Source organism: Sphaeramia orbicularis, chromosome 4, assembly GCF_902148855.1.
Source record: "Sphaeramia orbicularis chromosome 4, fSphaOr1.1, whole genome shotgun sequence".
Classification (NCBI taxonomy): Eukaryota; Metazoa; Chordata; class Actinopteri; order Kurtiformes; family Apogonidae; genus Sphaeramia; species Sphaeramia orbicularis.
The window spans coordinates 36,441,604-36,458,060 of NC_043960.1; the positions used below are offsets into that span (position 1 = coordinate 36,441,604).

The following is a 16,457-nucleotide window of genomic DNA, read 5'->3' on the forward strand; positions in this document are numbered from 1 at the left end:
GAGTTCAGTGATGACAGGAAACACAAATCAACAGTTAAACACAATACACACATGTCAACAAAACACAAATTACCACTACAAATATATACTGCAACAATATAAGTGGACTGATACTAGTACACGTGGTGATGCAGTGAAGTGATACCTGTGTCACAGGACATTGCCTTTCTGCTCCTCTGTGGTTTCACCGGTGCCTGAGGTCTCAGTCCCTCCTCACCTGAACAACATTAAACATTGAAGGGCTGAAAAGCTATTTTTATGTGTAATTAGTAACTGAGCTTTTGGCCACAGTTTGTCTAAAATGGGAGAATTCCTCACCTTTGATATTCTATTGACATTCTATTCAGCATGCAGTCTCTCACAAGTAAACCCCAGTCAAAAAAGGTATACATGTGTCTACTTCAAACAGGGCAAGTACCTAAAATAAATGATTTAAATTCTTTGTGAACTGAATGTAAACATTTTCCAAGATGGTACCTTGGCTTGCAGCTCTGTCTGGTAATCCATGCACAGGTTTGTGAACAGGAGGTGGCACTGGAGGAGGAGGTAAGTTCCTCTCATTGACTGATTCTTTAGGGAAAGTCACATACGCAGATGTCTTTGGCTGTTTGTCCCATCCCAACAAAGAAATTACAAGAAAGGAGACAGGACAAGTAATTACAGTCAAATGTGTTGTAGATTTACAGGATTTACCACTGAAACTGCACATACTGTAGGGTATTAAGGTTATCCCGTCACACAATACAAAGGAAAGACTCACACTCATAGACGGGACAAACCTTCTCTGGAATTGGAGGAGGTTGACTCTCTGAATCCTTTCTTCTCTCTCTCTCTTTCTTTTCAATCTTTCCAAGATCCTTCTCTGTTTCTCCATCTTCTTCTGCACCTGCAGATTAAATAGTGTGTTGTCACCTGATCTGTGGGTTGTTTTGCATTGAGGCAAAGACTGAATTTGACACTTTAATAACTCGAAGCTGAACTCTTCTTTACACCATGGTGGTGCAGTACCTGGTGTAGTGTCTGAGCTCTCCAGGCGGTGTCTTGGCTTCAGTTTGGAAAGGTTAGGTTTACTGCTCTGGGGTGGGGGATCAGGTTTAGCAGCTGAGGGAGCAGCTCGGCTGGCAGAAACCCCGCCTCCTGCACCGCTCCGCCATCCCTCAGTAAAACCTCCAGCAGCGCTGGGGCACATGGGTTTTTCTCCCTGCGTGTCTTGCTGACTCTGATGCCGGTCCGTAGTGGCAGTCTCTGTAATTTTCGGGGGATCTGATTCCTGTTTTGGCGAAGGTGTCCGGTCTGATGGATATGGAGGCAGTGGTCTTTGAGCCAAATGAAGTGCTTGAACTTGTCTGTCTGGCTTTCTACCTGGATGTCTACTTTCCGTCCACGGATGGTCCACCTGGATGTCCGATGGTCTGTTCTCTGACCATGACCGATCTATCTGCCTGCCGCCAATCCCATACTGTCTTTCCATCTTTCTGTCAATCTGCCGTTGGGTATGTCTGTCAACAGTCCACTGTCGGTCCATGTGTCTGTCTGGATGTCTCTCTGTCCGGTATCGATCCGTTTGTCTGTCTGTTGTTTTTGGCTCTCCAAAACTTTCTTGTATCCTGTCATCAAACCACTGTCTGTCTACATGTTTGTCACTGTGTTGGTCACTCTGCCTCCCTTCCATCCATTGCTTTTCTGCTTGTAGCACCTCTGTTGTCCTCTGTTTGTCATCTGCCCAGTACTCTACCGGCTGGTCAAACACAGCATCCACTTCAGGTTTCTGCCAAAACAACAAAAACAAACATAAGTTTGACACTAATTTTCAGGGTAGTTCACACTCACAGTGGATTACAATAACTTTACCTCTCTGGGGGAATAAAAGGGGTGTTTGCTTCCTCCTGCTCCTGGATGAGGAAGGCCCGGCACTGGTGGCGGACTCAAAACAAGAGTACCTTTACCATCCGCCGCATCACCTGGAGACCCAGCTCTGACAGCAGTCCTGGGCGGCTGAAGGAGCGTGTATACATTCTCTGTTGCGGTTCTAAAGTTTTAACACAAAACACAGAGTCTTCAGCTTTTTAAACTGTCACAAGTTTTGACAAACTGTAATTATGCAGTATCACTTTTCTGGCAAAAATCAGGTGTGTCCCCATCCTAATCTGTATTTGACATGTAACGTGTTCATTTGTAATCACTTGGCTGAAGAATGGATGCAGATTCTAAGCCACCGGCTGTCATCTACATCTGTGTACACACGCTGTTAAAAGCCTGCCTGCGCTTTGGCAGCTATCAGCCATTTCTCATATCAACAAGGAAATGAGTAAGATTTAGACTGATGTTTGCTGAAGTTTTTCTGCGGTTCAGTGCTGCTGATTGTTGCTATAAGAAATGAGAAAAGACAACAAGCAAAAAAAATACAGAAAATATAGAACAGAATATGGAAGCAAAACGAAAAAATACTTTCTGAGGTGTTTTGTTCACTGATGCATCACAAAGATACTGTTGTGTTTTCAAGGCCATAACTTGAACAACCATGAAAACTCCATAGAACATGGATGGTATGTTTGCGGAAACACAAACCCTGTGGGTGCCGTGGCAACCGTGTGACACCCGTCTCCATAAACCTCTGCTTCAGAATCCGGCCCTTGACTGGACACATTTTGGGTACGATTTTTGCGGAACCCAAAGATAGCCAGCATGTTTCGCCTCTTCTTCCTCCTCAGTGAGTGAGCTTTGTGCAGAGAGGAGAGCTGACTAAAAAGAGGTGAGAGAAGTTCAATATCACACATACAGTGTAGCCATTTGTGCAAAGACAGGTCATTTATTTCATCACATCTATTCACTCAGTACTCACTGTGGTTCACACTGTTGCTAGGCTACACTTGCTGGTACACAATAATTTGTCTTAAGTACACTTTCTGTATTATAAATGTGATCATAATTGAGTGTGTGTGTGTGTGTGTGTGTGTGTGTGGGGGGGGGGGATCTTTCTGGTATGCTGCAACAGCTGATGGCATCTTTTCCACATTCAGCTAAAGCAAAATAAAAACTGCTTCTCTACGTTAATCACTGAGCTGTTCATTATTCATCATTGCACATTTTACCTCATTATTCTAAATTATGTACATACTGTGCAGTACTGATGGATGTGAAGCCAAAACCTTTATTTCCAGAGCAGAATGGTCACACTAAATAAACCCTACAGCAGAAGCCACATCCAATTAAGAAAACCAACATCCTCTTTTCACCTGACACATCTAAACAACAAAAAAGAAAGAAAAAGAAAAGAAAAATCCCTCTCCTTGTGAAACACCAGATCTCAGGCTTCTTTGATCACCAGCTGACCTATCCTGTCTTCTCAACTAAACCCAAAATGCTCCCAACAACCAGTAACAGTCATCATCAAAGCGTGACGAAGGTTATGTTTTAATTGAGCACAGATGATGGACGGCAGAACTTAAACCTAAACTCGCCTCTGGATGTACAAGCAGCAGCCAGCAGGACGTGCTAAACAAGCTGAACCTTGACGTGGAGTTACTTCAAAGACAGGAAACGCAGTCAACAGCAAAACAGAAAAAAAACCTAAAAAATAAGCCAATTAAAATAAGGCCTCAGCAAAGATGCATACCAAATGTCTAGCCTGATATACTGAATTATCATGAAAGACACTATGCACTCCTTTTATGTAGCTTCTCACTGGTTCTATTTGTCAGTAAGTTATCTGTGTTAAAGATGTTACTGGAGAATCATCAAGCAGTTTGTGTTTGAACACACACTCCCTGCTTTTATATTTTTAGACCCAATTTACTCCTGCAAACCGTACACCATACACCATAATTCCCTATACCATTTTCATCTCAATATCACATACACTTTTTTCAAAACTCTTCACACTCTAAATTACAGATACATCCTAGCACCTCAGTTAAACCTTGATACAATTTGCACTTCAACCATCAAACATTTAATACTTCAGCCAAAAGTGACTCATGCTGCCTTTACTATAAGCTCTCTGTTACAAACTACTTTATTACAAAATGCACTATTAAACAACTCAAGCATTGCAAAGTACATATGTGTTTTTTCTATTTGCGGAATTTTACGTTACACTGCAAAATAAAAAAAAAAAGTCTGATATTTCTTGCAATAGGCTTTGTATTATATTGCCAAACAAATACAGTAATCTGAACCTGTATTCTATTCCTCACAACAGCTCCGAGCTTAATTTTCAGTTACATAAAAATTATGCAGACAATTTTTGTTTCTAAATCAAAGAGACTAACACTGTATTGTAACCGTAATGGTGACTCATCATGTTATGTGAAGCCAAACATTTTTTTTTTTTTTATTTCGAACATGCAAAGAAACAAAATAAAACAAAACAAAGCAAAATAAGACAAAAACAAATTAATATTTAAATGAACAGAATCTATCTTCAAGTACGTGCAAGTCTGAATTTTGCATGGTCGAAAAGGAGTAGGAAGAAGTATAAACTTTAACATAACATTTTACATTTACACTCTCCTTTTCCTTGAGTCTTGTCTTCTCTTACTGTGTGCACCCATAAAATAATCAGAACGATTTCAAGATGAGCTCCTTAAGAAAGTTTTGATCTGTTCTGTTGGACTACCACAGTACTTTGAATAGCATTATTTTACCAGTATTAGAAACTAACACTGTATTAATAACAGTAACTGTATTTGCATTCTTGAGCCATTTCTCTCATGATAACTGATAAAGTATATAAACAGCAATAATAGTGTGGAACATGTCTACAACTACATCTATATTTTTCTGTATACATGGGCATATCAGTGCAAATATGACCACTGTTATGTACAGGGGTTGGACAAAATAATGGAAACACCTTCACCTCAAGATGATAATGCCCCAATCCATACAGCTAGAATTGTTAAAGAATGGCATGAGGAACATTTTAATGAAGTTGAGCATCTCGTATGGCCGGCAAAGTCCCCAGACAACTCAACATTATTGAGCATTTATGGTCAGTTTTAGAGATTCAAGTAAGACGTCGATTTCCACCGCCATTGTCTCTAAAAGAGTTGGAGGGTATTCTAACTGAAGAATGGCTTAAAATTCCTTTGGAAACAATTCACAAGTTGTATGAATCAATACCTCGGAGAATTGAGGCTGTAATTGCCGCAAAAGGCGGACCTACACCATATTAAATTATATTTTGTTGATTTTTTAAGGTGTTTCCATTATTTTGTCCAACCCCTGTAGATGATAACAAGCTGTGACCAAAAATGAAATGAATTAACTGCTAAAATCAGAATAATGTGTTGTATCAACAGTTTGATTTAAGTGCTAAAAGCAAAATACTTCTATCTATGGTGGTCTCCTTTTTGTTAGACTGAAGGGAAAGTGATTTTTTTGTGAATAGAGGATCTAAATTAGGGGTCACCAACCCTGGTCCTCGAGAGCTACTATCCTGCATGTTTTAGACGTATCTCTCTTCCAACACACCTGATTCAAATGATAAGCCTATCATCAAGCTCTGCAGAAGTCTGATAACGACCCGTCAGGTGTGTGTTGGAAGAGGGAAACATCTAAAACATGCAGGATAGTAGCTCTTGAAGACCAAGGTTGGTGACCCCTGATCTAAATAATTGCTAAATTTGCTCCAGTTGTGCAAAATTTTGCTGGTGGTGAACATTGAGAGGGGTATTCATGAACGTTGGAGGAAGTGGTGATTGAAAGCAGCACAGTTTTTTTATACATCATCTAATGACATGTTTTAAAAGAAAGAGATATGTGGAAGTGTAGAAACTATTATAAAGGTGTAGGTGAACATTTATGTTTTATCTATTGCTGTATCTGTTGACTTTCTACAGAGACATCATCTCTGTATGTCTAGGGACACTGTAGTATATGGACAAATGTACTGGGACAGGCTGAATTTGGGTATTTGTTTTGTTATATTATAATTGTATATTGGGATAAATATCATTAGAGCAAACATTTCTGTTTCACCTTAGAGTTTAATTTTGTTTACACTGTCATATAAAATGTTTACAAAATGCTTCAGAATTAGTTTTCACTTAATTTTAATTACTGATAAAAATCTTTTTTTTAATCTTTTTAAATGTTCTACTTCTAGATTTTCTGAAATATTTGTCACACTGCAAAAATCAAAATCTTACCAAGTGTATTTTTCTCATTTCTAGTCAAAATATATCATCACACTTAAAATAAGACATAATCACCATAAGAGTAACTTTTCAGTGAGATATAAGAACTTATCTTTAGACAATAGATCTTGAAAATGTTATTTCAGGAAATCTTACCAAGATCATTTTCTCTTGTTCCATTGGCAGATTTTTTTTTTTTTTTTTTGCTTAATTCAAGATTTTTTTTGCTTAATTCAAGCAAAAAAATCTGCCAATGGAACAAGTGAAAATTATTTTGGTAAGATTTCTTGAAATAAGATTTTCTAGATCTATTGTCTAAAAGTAAGTTCTTATATCTCACTGAAAAGTTACTCTTTAGGTGATTATATCTTATTTTAAGTGTGATGAGATAAACTATTGGGTGATGATTTATGTTGGAAACGCCAACAGAAAACTGGAACTTTTCCTTCATTGTATGTGGGAATGTGTTTTAATCAGACCCTTCTGGGCTCAAATTCTAAATACTTTAAGTCAGGGGTCACCAATCCTGGTCCTCGTGGGCCGGTATCCTGCTTGTTTTAGATGTATCCCTCTTCCAACACACCTGATTCAAACCATAAGCCTATCATCAAGCTCTGCAGAAGCCTGATAATGACTGTCAGGTGTGCGGGAAGAGGGAAATATCTAAAACATGCAGGATACCAGTCCTCGAGGACCAGGATTGGTGACCCCTGCTTTAAGTAATTGGCTTGGAGCAGAAATCTCCACAAACCCAGAGCTCTGCTTACTGGGGGATAAATCTCAGTTACCCAACATAACCAAATGTAACTTTTCGGTAATTTCAGTGGGTACAACAACAGCTTGTCGAGTCATTCTAAGACACTGGAAAACATCAGAAACTCCACAGATGAAAGAATGGGTCTGTGCAATGACTGAAACTGCATCCTATGAATCTATGCTTAGTAGATTAAGTGATGATCGAGTGGAGGGGGTGGTACTTGGAACACGTTTTGGGATTACATAAAGGTAGATAGGTGTGTATGTATGAATATATGAGCGCATGTACAGGTGTGTGTGTCTGTACAGATATTTATTAGCTGATATTATTATGTATCCACCTTCTTTTGTATCTGCTGCCTGTCTTTTATTTATTTATTTTATTTTTGATCTTTTATGTTTATGAGATAAAGAGTATGTCGAGTCTGTCACTAGAGTTAATTGTTAATTATATACTACCTGTTCTTGTATGGAGAAACATATTAAGTTTACCATGTACCAAGCCTTTGAAAAGTTCCATAAAAACTTGAATTTCAAAAAAGAAAAAAAAAAGTGTGATGAGATATTTTGACTAGAAATGAGAAAAATACACTTGGTAAGATTTTGATTTTTGCAGTGCACATTCTGACCATAAATAACCATTTGAAATCACAAGTAACTATCTGGTTTCTTCAACTCTGACTCAGGAAGAAAAATCTGCCCTTAAACTCAGAAGAAATACTGATTTAATTTTTATATCCTGATAATTTTTGACAGCAACTGCAACTTATCATGATCATGTTTGTGTGATGCGATCCAGCATTTTTGTCCAGAGCATATTTTATTGGATTTTGAGTTTTCTACACAGCTGTACTTTTCTCAGAAAACTCATCATTGTCCCTTTTAGGTTTCAATTCATTTCAATATGAAAATTTCCATTTAATCAGGTTAGACGTTTTTGTCAAGAGCATGTGATGCTGTTCAGAGAATTAGTTTAAAGCTTTATTGTTGCATTGAAGGACACTCTGACAACTGAGATCTAAGTGTTGAAAGCATAAACTGTGTAATTCACTACAAGTAGTTACTGGAAATCAATCTCAGAATGAAAACAAATAAGTGCGTCTACTTATATTCAGTGAGCCGTCATTGTTGAAAAGCTCTTTGATCAGAGCTGCTTTAGGAGAAATAACTCACAAGTGACAAAACATTCAAAATGATGAATAACCTGTTTTAAAGCAAGTACAAAGTTCAGATGGTAGTTTTTCCAAATGTGATGATATAAATGAAATATCCTCACTTACCTATCAGGGAGGACTCTTTTAGTATAGAAATCTGGGAGTCCGTCATCAAGAGGGCTTACACCTCCATTTTCACTGCAGTGCTGTACACACAGAGGCACACACACAAACTCTTTTTAGAGACATTCGTTCATCGAGCTTCATTTGTAAATGTTCTGTATGCAATAAATATGGATTACACTGGCTTCACAGAGATCACGTAATCCAATTTGAGCCATCCACTTTGTATAGATTACCTCTTAGAAGAAGCAAGAGTCACAAGAATCAGAGGCAGCCATGAACATTAGGAAGTCTATGTCTGTGTGTATTTATGCATATACGTGTGTATGTATATATGTACCTATGTGTGTATACATGTACGTGTGTATGTAAACAGGTATGTGTGTATGTAAGCATGTATGTCTGTATGTATACATATACGTGTGTATGTATGTATGTATATTTATTTACATAGATACCATGTTTCTCATTTTTTCCCTCTTTTTATTTTATTTTTCACTCTGTTTTTTGTTGTTGTTTATCTTGTATGTATGTTGGTAGTTTATATGTATGTATAAATGTGTGTATGTACAGTCTAAATGTTCATGTTTGTAGAGAGTATGTCTGTATCTGTTTATATTCTAGTATGTTCGAATATCCACTGTTGTCCATAAAGTTGGAATTAAATAGTTCTATCTCTTCTCAAGAAATGATCATGACAATGTCATTTATTGTTGATGGATAAAGTGCAACTGGGACTCAGTGTGTAATCACTGTACCTGATCAAAGGTGATGACTGATGTGTATGAATAGGAATAAAAAGAGGAATGTGTCTGAAAACAAAACTATTACAACGTTATGGACAACAGTGCATCTATATAAGTTTACATGATTGTTTGTATGCATTTACATGCTTGTATGGATGTTCATATTTATGGATGGTCTTACCGTCTCAGCAGGGACGTGTCCTCCTTTGTGTCTTCGTGGAGGCCTTGGCCGAACCCGCGTCACATGATGGAGAGGTAAACCCTGTGTAGGTAACTCTGACAAACCCTCCCAGGAGGCCGAGCGGGATAGTGGTGAGGAGTACGACGGCACCGATGGGGGTGGAGAGGAACTGGAGTCATCACACAAGCCTGACAGCAAAAAGAGATGAAAGGTTTTAGAGGATTTGAGGGCATGAAAGTGAGAACAAGGGAATTACAGGGAGCCATTATTTCAGCTTCAGTTGTGAAGTGTCACATTAAAATAACTGGAAACTTCTCTGAGAAATACAGACACAGACTTGGCTTCAGCTAGATTAAAACAGCCGTTAACAGACTTTCTGAGATGGAGAGAGAGCGAGATGGAAGAGGAAAAAAGACTCAACAGAAAACAGACTAATGGAAAAGAGACAGGATGGGGTCAGAATGAGGCAGGAAAGTGGGGAGAGCGGAGGATAAGAGGATATTCAGAGCTACTCACTCAGCCTGGTGGAGACAGGTCGTATCCGTCTTGTTCTCGAGCTGCGCTTCTTAATGGCTATTGTATCCTGAAAGAAAAGACAACATCAACCTGCTTAAAGAATAGTAATGTAGCACAAATAAGACACACATAACACACAGCCAGAGGAAATAAATGAGTAAACTCTTCCTCAGGCCAATCAGTACTTATATTTGTACAGCTGTAAATTCAAATCACACAGAAGACAACATGTTGAGAAACATGCTCTGTAAATTTAAAGCAAAGCCATACAAATTCAACACATAAAAACATACAATATAAATTAACAAACACACAGTGGGACAAAAAAAGCAGAGGAATAAGAGGAAAAACAGTTCAAGCTGTAAATACATCATTCTAAATCATAGAGAAAAAGGCACTATTACATAAAAACTGGGGTCCGTTTTGAAAACATACGGCTTCAGGTGTGACACAGGGTGAAAACTGGGTCAGTTTGGTAGCTGCAGCTGCCATTAACTATCTTCTTATAACTGCAAAACATTTTAATAATGGCGATGGCACCCATGTTAAATTACAGTAACTGCATGGTTTCAACGACACATACAAAGGTTAGGTTTTAGTATTACAGGATATACTAGAAAAAGAGGATCAGAACATGTCAGCGATGAATGGACTCCTTTCAGATGTGATTGTTTGCCAAAAGCAAAGCAACCCTTTCATCAACTTTAAGAGGCGTGAGAAGATTATCTGACATCCTCAGAAAGGTTTATTTGGAAACAGTTTTCCCAAGCACCTTCATTAGAAATGACAAAGAAGAAAAATACATTTGAATGAATTAGTGTTTTGATAACTTCACCTTCATTTAAAGTCATTTTAAATTCCTCGGAGGCTACATAAGGGTTAGGGGTAGTTGCAGCCATATTGACATAAATTGTTGCAAGAAAAATAGCCCTCAGCCTATGACAGCACAAATTATTTACTCCACCATGTTTACCTGCTTTCTTGTAAACAGTGAGTTATCCACAGTGTTTTCAAAGGTTTGGAATTTACTATTTTCAAGATCACTGAAGCTGAAATCTACTGAAGCTGAAATCTACACGACCTGGTTTATATACTGGATTATCTGAAAGCACAAAAAACTGAATTTACTGATTCAGTTATCATACTGTACACAGTGCGGCTGAGGGCCTTTTGAAATTTAGACTTTCAATAAATCAAGCCAATCAGTGTGAAGCATCTAAAGGCCAGAGAACATCTGAAGTGATATTATGGAGCCTGGAGCCCTTTCAGAATTTGACCTTTAAGTATGTTTTTGCTTTCAAAGAAGTCAGTGTAAACTTCCAAATGCCAAACACCCAAAAGGTTTGTCTGTTATGGAGTGGTCATTGATAAGTAAGGAATGAGGAAACGCATATAAACAAACAAGTCTGACAAAACCATTTCGCTCTAAAGCATTTTTCGGTCTTTCTGTTGAACAAAAACACAGACCCATATGTCCAGACTCACTATGCTGGTGCCCAGCTCCTCATCTGTGATGTCCAGAGAGTCCCGGTGTCGGTTGAATCTCCAGCTTGTTCCTTCTTCACCTGTCCCCTCCCAGCGTTTCAGGTGAGAAACCTGCCGGGTCTGAAACAAAGAGAGCTGTTAGGTCATTTTGACTACCAGTCATTCACTTTATCTGTGTCCCTGTCACACATAAAATATCTTCTATGACGAGTGTTTTGCATTTACAAGGCTTTTATGGGTGGTGTAGAGTTCCTGTAGGATTTGGTCCACGATGGAGTTGGTGAGATAGGAAACAACTGACAGCTTTACTTCCCTGCGAAGGAAAAAGCACAAAGAGAGGGATTTGCTGATGGAAAGAGGTTTAGTAAATGTGAGAGCAAATCAATAACCTGTTTATCAAATTCAGAGGTATCGCTGCAACTCTTTGCATGTCTCTCTTACTCCAGTGCTCTGTGAATGTCCTGGGCTGCTCTTTCCATCAGGGCTGTGCGAATAGCAGAGCGAGGGATAGACACCCGCTCAGAGACAGATGAGAGCGGAGGACTCAATCTCTCCGCTGCAGAAGACGATAAAGGACAAAGCTCGCGACACAGAGCCACCATTGAGTCAACAATCACCTGCAATGCAAGGATTGATGAGTAACGCACCCATCTGTTATGTTCCACATTCTGAAAAATGGGCTGTTAGATCTACAGTACCTGCAGCTCCTTGTCTGCAGCTTTGGCAAGTTCACCTGCCAGAGAATCCAGTCTCTGCCTCACCGGCCCGTCCACAGACAGCACATGAGCCAGCTCACACAGCGAAGGGTAGAGCTTGAAGCATTGGCGAGGAAAAGATGAATTAAAATTTCAGTGTGACTGTAATGAAGATACTACGCTCACAAACATAGCAGGGAATACATTTCACATCACTCACAGCGCGGGAGTTCCTGGCCTCTTTTAGCACTTGTTTAGCAGCTTGAATCTCCTCCATCTCACCGACTCCTCGTAACAAACACACCTGCTGCTGGACACGCACGCAGAGGCGCTCCATCACCTTGGAAACAGACAGGCGGAGGAGTGTTACAAACGCAAAAAAACACACCTCAAACACTACAAACAGTGCCAAGCTTACTCATACACACACATACACACATACACATACACACACACACACACGAGTTACCTGTTCAGCTGTGCTTGTAACCAGGCCTTGGTGCAGACGGAGAGCCTGCCTCTGAGAAAAGCGTTGAGTCTGGTTGTTCCTGACCAGAGCACGTTGAATCTACATCAGAGACATAACAGCGGATCAGTCTCAGCTTGAATACAATGATGGGAAGAAATACAGAGGTAGAACCAATAGAAGTTACTATGACACAACAGGTAGGTTGCTGCAGAGGAAAATGAAGCAGCATAAAAGGAAGCAGAGGAGATGCCACTGTGTCATTTTCTGTCTTCTCTGGTCATTTCTTCATTTGGCCAATTAGACAGCTACAATTGTGTGTAGCACTGTATTGATTTCTTCCAGCAGCACTGGCTTTTATGATGAAATGACTCTTTTCATTTCGCAAAATTGTGCTATCTGCCCTTTGACTGTTGATACACATCAGCCTCAGATGTGCTTTGTGCTTTCTCTTTTCTCTGCCTGGCACATTAAACATTACTGTCTGCTCATCTCAGAGCCAAAGTACTAATGATTCAAGTGCAAATGTCAGAATAAGACTCCGGTTGGAAGATCAGCAACTGACAGGATAAAAAAAGACAGATTTCGTATTGGATATTGTTAGCATTTTCAAATGTGGGCGTAGATTTTCTTTTCACAAAGACTGTAACATTGGCTGGTCTCTGATGCCAACCTTGGTCAGAGCCTGCTCTGTCCTCTCTGGGGCGCTGCGATAAGCCTGGCTGATGTCACTTAGGGGTAGAGGCATGTACTGCAAGGTGAAATTACTGAGAAAGACAGAAGAGGAGGCAAGAACAGGAGAAGGGTGGAGTTATAGCAGGCGACAGTAAGAGACTAAAAAGAGAAAATAAAGTGGGTTACAGAAACAAGGGTTAGGTAAGGTTAATATCCCCACTGGTCAGAACTCATCCTAAAATATACCTCCTATGCCATGCTACAAGTGAGTAATACTTTGATCTCTGCAAGCATGTCATCCTTAGCCTAAAGGTAAGTCTGGACCATTTAAGATAGTAAAGTGGAAAGCAACAATTTGCTTGGCTCACGTTACAAATTTCAACATGCTTCCATGATCTGAAATAGAAGGTAATTCTATCATGGCCTCTCAAAATCAATACTGTTCTTGCAGCAGAAATATAAGGCATCTTCTTATTTAATGACTCAGTTCCAGTCTACATATATAAAACATGTTGATGATGTTTTACAACTCTTACTGTTCAAGTGCTCGGGCCACATCAAGAAATCCAGTTGCGGAGGTGTTGTTACGATCCCATGTCACACTCCTGCAGGGCATGAGATGTGTTGAATATAAACCTCTATACACAGCACAACTAGTATTTAAATAACAAGACATCCACTCCCTCTAAATGTGTTCTTCACCCTCCTCAAAATACAGACATAAACCTCCTGTCAACTTTACCTGAGTGTGGTGTTAATCTGCAGGGCTTTGCTCAACATTTTGGCACCAATGTCATCCATGTTGTTCCCGCTCAGGTCCACTTTTCTCAGGCAGGTATTGCTGCCCAGAGCGTTGACCAGCACCGTGCCCCGAGAACGCAGGCGCGAGTCAGACAGGGACAGAGACTGCAGGGCCTGGAGAGGCCGAGTAGAAACAAACAAAGAAGAGGTGCATTTATTACTGTGGGTGTTTGTGTGGAGAGGGTTATTTAAGAATAAATGAGGTTGGGAAATATTAAATTGAGCAGTGGAAACAGAATAAAGGGCCAAGGAGACAAGAGGATAAAATACTGTGATGAAATTTACTGCATAGTGATATGACTGCTCACCAGCATGACTTTACATGCTGTATGTATGAATTATTCATAAAGTGTGTGTGTGTAGTGATATGGACACTGTGCCTGTAAGGCTAAGGGAAACAGAAATAATTAATGATACAGTGACACTTCTACAGTGAAACATAATGCAAAAATGATGTCTTACAGAGTCCACACTATCAACTGGGTGTCAGAATGGAAAACCTCTCTACTGGCGAATATTTGATGGTACTTTTATCTCATATAATTATTTTTTTTTGCATGCCAAAAACATCCTCACCCTTCATTTACAATATATGATAAATTGAAGCTTCTGTGTCTCTGCAGTTTATTTGGATACATTGTTATCATGTAATAAAGCAAACAGCAAATTCTGTCTACAGTAAGTTTTATGAGTGTAGACTGTGAGTGCTCACTCACACATTCCTCCTCCTGTATGAGCTGAACCAACTTCTGCAGGACTTCATCCAGAACCCTGCAGACACACACCATGAAGACAAACACAAAGACATGGCTGGATGAGCTGGCACAAGTGATTTCCTGCTGTTAGGATGCTGTCTGCCGGTGAGCATTTTAAACCCCAGAAGTAAAATCACAAACACCCATATTCAAACTGGCAAATGGTTGTGCACTTGTTTTCATATCCACACATAAAAACATGCACAGACACACAAATGACTGCAGTAAAGTGTGATGCAGTGCACCAGCAGCACCTGTTTTTGATGTTAAAGTTTTTGCCCAGATGAAGGTGTTTGAGAGAGGGGTGTCTGGAGAGGGCCGGCAGTACCATGAGCAAGTCTGCATCAAGACCTGTCAACACAAACACACACACAGAGCTCAACATAGCTCCATCCATTTGCAGGCCACTCAAACCTCACCCACCCCAGGACAAAAGTCAAGGTCACAGAGTGATGTGATGCAGCATGCTGCTGTACCATTGTCTGAGATATCCAGAGTAGCAATAGAGGAGACTCTGGGGAACAGTTCTTGGATTACAGCAGCTCCTGCAGATCTTAGCTGGAAAGAGAGAGAGAGAGACAAGATGAGAGAGAGAAGAGAGAGGCAGAGACAGAAGGGAAAACCAACATGTGCACAGGCATGAATCAGAGTCATTTTAGGTTCAGTCTTCGGGGAATTGTTCTATTTTTCCAGAGAAAGGCAAATTTATGGATGTCTTTCTATGTATTTGCAAGCAGTCTGAAGGCTTGTTGAACAGGGAGCTTTGCCTTATTTATAATCAGTAAAAGCTCTGCTCACTGATAAGGAAAACACCCTCAGCTACAGCTTACATTTTTTTGTCAAATAAAATACATGTCGCTGTTGGGTGTGTAAGTGAATCAATAAACTGCTCACAATCTTTTATTTTTACAGTAAATCATCTCTACAGGTGCAAATCTCTCATCTTTTAACAGCTGGTGTTACTTTTATCATTAGCCTATCACATGATCATATGATCAATTGATCTATGGTAGTGCGAGACCATTTCAGAGCAAAAAACAGCTACAAAATAGTACTTATAGTACTAGTATACACACACACACACACACACACACACACGCACACTACACAATATGACCAGTTCATGATATAGTGAAATAGTAATAGTGAAACCTCATTTAGCCAAAACGCTAATTGTATTAGCAAAGCTATTCAAGTGCTATATTATAATATTTGACTTGCTTGCTTACATCGTTTCACTCCTACTTTAATTTAAATTAACTGTTTGACAATTGTAGTTGTATGTTAATATGCTTTTTTAGTTAAGAAATAAAATGAAATACACCCAGAAATCAGTTTGCTTTCCTTGGCAGACGAACAAGCAAATGGGAAAGAAAAGCAACATACAGAACCAGTAAAACCTAATAATAACACATCTTAAACTCACTTAGCACAACACAATGACTTGTTTTATTAATCTAGATAAAAAAAAAAAGTAATCCGAATTTCTAATGACACTTTCTTGTTTTGAGGGTGATGTCAGAAACTATATCACTACTGGATAATTCTCCACTGTTAAAAACAGATAATAGCTCTGGAAGGTGCATTCATTTCCTTTTGTTTTCTAACCTTCTCGTGCCTATAGCTTGTACATGCGTATTTAACAGTGAGTCATTTCAGACATCTTCTCCATGTAAAAGACTTGAATACTAAAGCTGTGCTGTGATGGAAAAAGTCTTTGAAGTGCATCTGGAGATGTGAAAAAAACATATATTAATTACTTTTACTTTAAATGAGGACAGAAAAACCTTTCTTGTCCTTTTAATTGACCCAAACATACCATTCCTACAGATAAGTTCATACCTCACAGCCGCTAATGTCCAGATGAAGGTCATTGATATGAGGATTGGAGGTTAACCCTGTTAGCAGAGCCCTTTGACAACAGGACAGTAAAAAGTGAGCATCAGACAAAATTACAAAGAGAT

At 39.3% G+C, this 16,457-nt stretch overlaps 1 protein-coding gene across 2 annotated transcripts in view; it reads right to left on the reverse strand.

The window, feature by feature from the left end:
* The window catches only part of LOC115418082 (capping protein, Arp2/3 and myosin-I linker protein 3-like), a 28,566-nt gene that overhangs the window by 1,282 nt on the left and 10,827 nt on the right, over nucleotides 1-16,457 (reverse strand). For both annotated transcript variants that reach the window (XM_030132394.1, XM_030132393.1), the window contains exons 17-38: nucleotides 16,336-16,405; nucleotides 14,970-15,051; nucleotides 14,748-14,844; nucleotides 14,455-14,509; nucleotides 13,680-13,852; nucleotides 13,474-13,542; nucleotides 12,936-13,029; nucleotides 12,266-12,364; nucleotides 12,017-12,136; nucleotides 11,800-11,913; nucleotides 11,543-11,718; nucleotides 11,327-11,414; nucleotides 11,102-11,221; nucleotides 9,617-9,683; nucleotides 9,101-9,288; nucleotides 8,177-8,256; nucleotides 2,569-2,742; nucleotides 1,852-2,029; nucleotides 1,009-1,768; nucleotides 780-886; nucleotides 478-604; nucleotides 146-217 (exon numbers count right to left, since the gene is read on the reverse strand). In XM_030132394.1, coding sequence (XP_029988254.1) covers nucleotides 146-217; nucleotides 478-604; nucleotides 780-886; nucleotides 1,009-1,768; nucleotides 1,852-2,029; nucleotides 2,569-2,742; nucleotides 8,177-8,256; nucleotides 9,101-9,288; nucleotides 9,617-9,683; nucleotides 11,102-11,221; nucleotides 11,327-11,414; nucleotides 11,543-11,718; nucleotides 11,800-11,913; nucleotides 12,017-12,136; nucleotides 12,266-12,364; nucleotides 12,936-13,029; nucleotides 13,474-13,542; nucleotides 13,680-13,852; nucleotides 14,455-14,509; nucleotides 14,748-14,844; nucleotides 14,970-15,051; nucleotides 16,336-16,405 — 3,110 coding nt within the window. The remainder of the gene's footprint in view (nucleotides 1-145; nucleotides 218-477; nucleotides 605-779; nucleotides 887-1,008; nucleotides 1,769-1,851; nucleotides 2,030-2,568; nucleotides 2,743-8,176; nucleotides 8,257-9,100; nucleotides 9,289-9,616; nucleotides 9,684-11,101; nucleotides 11,222-11,326; nucleotides 11,415-11,542; nucleotides 11,719-11,799; nucleotides 11,914-12,016; nucleotides 12,137-12,265; nucleotides 12,365-12,935; nucleotides 13,030-13,473; nucleotides 13,543-13,679; nucleotides 13,853-14,454; nucleotides 14,510-14,747; nucleotides 14,845-14,969; nucleotides 15,052-16,335; nucleotides 16,406-16,457) is intronic.